General features: G+C 39.8%; 1 protein-coding gene across 1 annotated transcript; it reads right to left on the bottom strand.

Annotated features, from left to right (window-relative positions):
* Nucleotides 1-1,435: 1,435 nt before the first annotated feature.
* LOC142357794 (4-galactosyl-N-acetylglucosaminide 3-alpha-L-fucosyltransferase 9-like) lies at nt 1,436-2,817 on the bottom strand. Its single transcript, XM_075409319.1, has one exon. The coding sequence runs from the start codon at nt 2,548-2,550 to the stop codon at nt 1,630-1,632; it is 921 nt and encodes a 306-aa protein (XP_075265434.1). The 5' UTR covers nt 2,551-2,817; the 3' UTR covers nt 1,436-1,629.
* Between the last annotated feature and the right edge of the window lie 214 nt (nt 2,818-3,031).

Here is a 3,031-nt window from a genome sequence, read left to right as displayed (position 1 = left end):
GTCTCGCACTCTCCAGTTTTTTTGCCTATGGCAAAGTCTTTTTGTGTTTTTTAGGATAGCTTTCTGGGCAAGTTTGGTCGTTCGCTCGCTTCAGTTGTCGTTCTTTTTGTTTCTCTCTCCCTCTCGCTCTCTTTCTCTTTCTCTCTCTCTCTCTCTCTCTCTGTCTCTCTTTCTCTCTTTCAATCTGTCTCTCTTTTTTCGTCTATCTCTCTTACTCCGCCTCGTTCTTTCTCTCTCTCTCTCTCTCTCTCTCTCTCTCTCCCACTCTCTATCTCTATCTCTCTCTCTCTCTCTCTCTCTCTCTCTCTCTCTCTCTTCCTCTCTCTCTCTCTCTCTCTCTCTCTCTCTCTCTCTCTCTCTCTCTCTCTGGCACTCTTCGTCGTCTCTTCTTGCCGCCTTCTGGGCATTTGTTTCTTCGCTTGTCTCGCACTCTTCAGTTTTTTTGCCTATGGCAAAGTCTTTTTGTGCTTTTTAGGATTGCTTTCTGGAAAAATTTGGTCGTTCGCTTGCTTTAGTGGTCGTTCTTTTTGTTTTGCTCGTTTTGCGCTTGCTCACTATTCGTTTTTTCGCATTCACGTTCGTTCGCTTTAGTTCCGAACATTTTGCGCTCGTTCGCTCTTCGCTCGTACGTTATCACGCTCGTTCGTTTTTGTTTCGCCGTTTTGCGCCCGCTCGCTTTATGTCTGCTTGCTCATTTTTCTTCATTTCTCGGGTTTTGCGCGAACCCCCACCTGTTGTCTGTTCCCCCTTTCGTGTGCTTTTAGGTGTTCATTTTCATAGTTGTTTGTTTTATTTTGCAGCAAAATAACCCCCAGCACTCTCTGTGCCCCTTTCTTGTGCGTTTAGATGTTCATTTATATGTTTGTTTGTTTTTTTCTTCAGCGGGATAACCGCCGCCCTTGTTTATGACCCTTTTGCGCATTAGTCCTAGCGATTAGGATCTTTCTTTTTTCCTTTGGTGGCTAGCTCAGATGAGCTCCTTCTGGAACTCAGCAATCCATCGGTTCTAGCCTTCAAAGAAGCTAAGCTAAAAAGGCTCATGCAAAAGCAAAGAAAAATTTAGTGGTGCATAAATCTGAACGCAAAAAATCTGAAAAATATGTAAGATAAGCTGTGAAAAGTCTTTTTTTTTCACGGCAATTTTCGTTCATAAGTTTGCGGTGAAATGCGGCGAAGGCGGTGAAATTAAGTAAGTTCAGTGCAAGAGTAAGCGGTGATCTAACAAAAATTTACCACAATTCACAGCTAAAATTTGTAATTTCACCGCTTAATATAGCGGTGAAATTACATATTTTAGCGATGAATTAATGCGAAATTTTGTAAGATCACCGCTTCCTCTAGTGGTGAACATACAAAAGTTCACGGCCAATTATATGTAGCCAATTGGAAGTAAATTGTTTACGATTGGATTCCTTTTCAAGTTTTAGTAGAAAACTTTATGTTCATTCAAAACATTTATTTACTACAACATATAATAAAATGTCCAAGATTTACTTCAGAGGTGTCTAAGAAATTTATTGCCTTTTCCAAGTATATTGAGCCCTTTCCAATTATAAATAAGCATTGACATTTTCTTGACATTTTCGAACTTGAAATTTAAAAAATGTCTAAAAGGGGACGGAAAAACACTCAGTGATTTTTTGATTTGCTCGGGCACGTTTGAATGGTTTGAAAGAACTTTCCAATCTGAGATATTGTTGACACTTGGGTTGAGTATTTGTTTGCTTCTCTTGTTTCATATACTTTCTCACATACTCGACAGTGCAAAAAATTGTACATTTCAGCTCGATCTTCTTTTATAACTTCATGTGTCAGTCGCCACTTGTGATAAGCAAAAAATTCGTCCTTGTTGCCCAATAGATGTGACAAATGTTCTGCTACTCTAGAATTATTTTCAAAATCGGCTACGTGAATGAAAGACCCGGGCAGAATTTGCTCATAACTTTCTCGCCATCCGTTCACTACTGGAATTGCGTACAGAGCTAATGGGTTACTGAATTTTTCTGTAATATAGTCACTACAAATCGAGTTTTCAAAAGCAAAATAAAATTTGCATTTACTCAATTCTACTTCATATTCCACAGTCTTCCTTGTTGTGAAGCCGTGATCGATAACTTTTGTCTTGTTTACTTTCGGCATGCATCTTGTGAAAGCTGTTCCCCACATGTGAACGTTTACGTTTCCTGGCAAGTGATTAATTATTTCAGATGCCATGTCAAATCTTCCGCTATAACTGTGACAATTTGAAACCATCCAACAGACATCTTTGTCTTTTTCAAACCAATCGTACTCTTTCTCTATTTGTGACATTTCTTCAATCGGATTCCTTTTCTCCATCACACCAATATAAGAGTCGCGAAAAGTTGCTTTTGGCGATAGTGCCGCTGAAAAATTGAACCAGCTTTGAAAGTCACCATTTCCGTTATAGTCGACTGGATTTATAGAAGCTTCCATCCCTCTAGCAATCCAGATTTGTTTTGGGTCTCTTTTGGTTTGCCCCCCGCGGACCATATTTGTGGCTCTGTTAAAACCTGGACCTCCGAAAGTCATGATTGCGGAATAGTTAGTCCAGTCATATTTCCCTTTGAACCCGTCCTGAGTGACGAAGCAGTCAAAGTTTGTACCACAGAAAGGTGCATAATTAATAGGGCTGTTTGCATACTTGTGATAGGAAAAGAAAAGTACAGTCACAGGGTCTGGCTTCTCGTCTCCTTCCACTTTCAAAGGGGTGTACGGTTTTATTGGAAATGTAAACAGCCTGGCTCTGTCCGGATAGGGAACATCCCTAAACAAAACGGAAATTTTTAGAAGTGCGGAATGTTTATGGCAGCTAAATTGAAGTATCTTTTGCTTGCAGGAAAAAGGGAAGCCAAAATTTATGGAGAAAATTTTTATTTTATTTGATTCCTAATGGTGAGAGATGTAATGGCTGCAGATCATTGCAATTTTAGGGCGTCCTGGTTTCAAAGGGCGTTACAATTTTAGGGTTTCAATTTTAGGGCGTCCCGGTCTAAAAATTAAAAGCGAGAAT

Source organism: Convolutriloba macropyga, unplaced genomic scaffold, assembly GCF_964194025.1.
Source record: "Convolutriloba macropyga unplaced genomic scaffold, txConMacr16.3 SCAFFOLD_1165, whole genome shotgun sequence".
Lineage (NCBI taxonomy): Eukaryota > Metazoa > Xenacoelomorpha > Acoela > Convolutidae > Convolutriloba > Convolutriloba macropyga.
The sequence above is the reverse complement of the archived record's forward strand: the minus strand, read 5'-3'. Positions and strand labels throughout refer to the sequence as shown.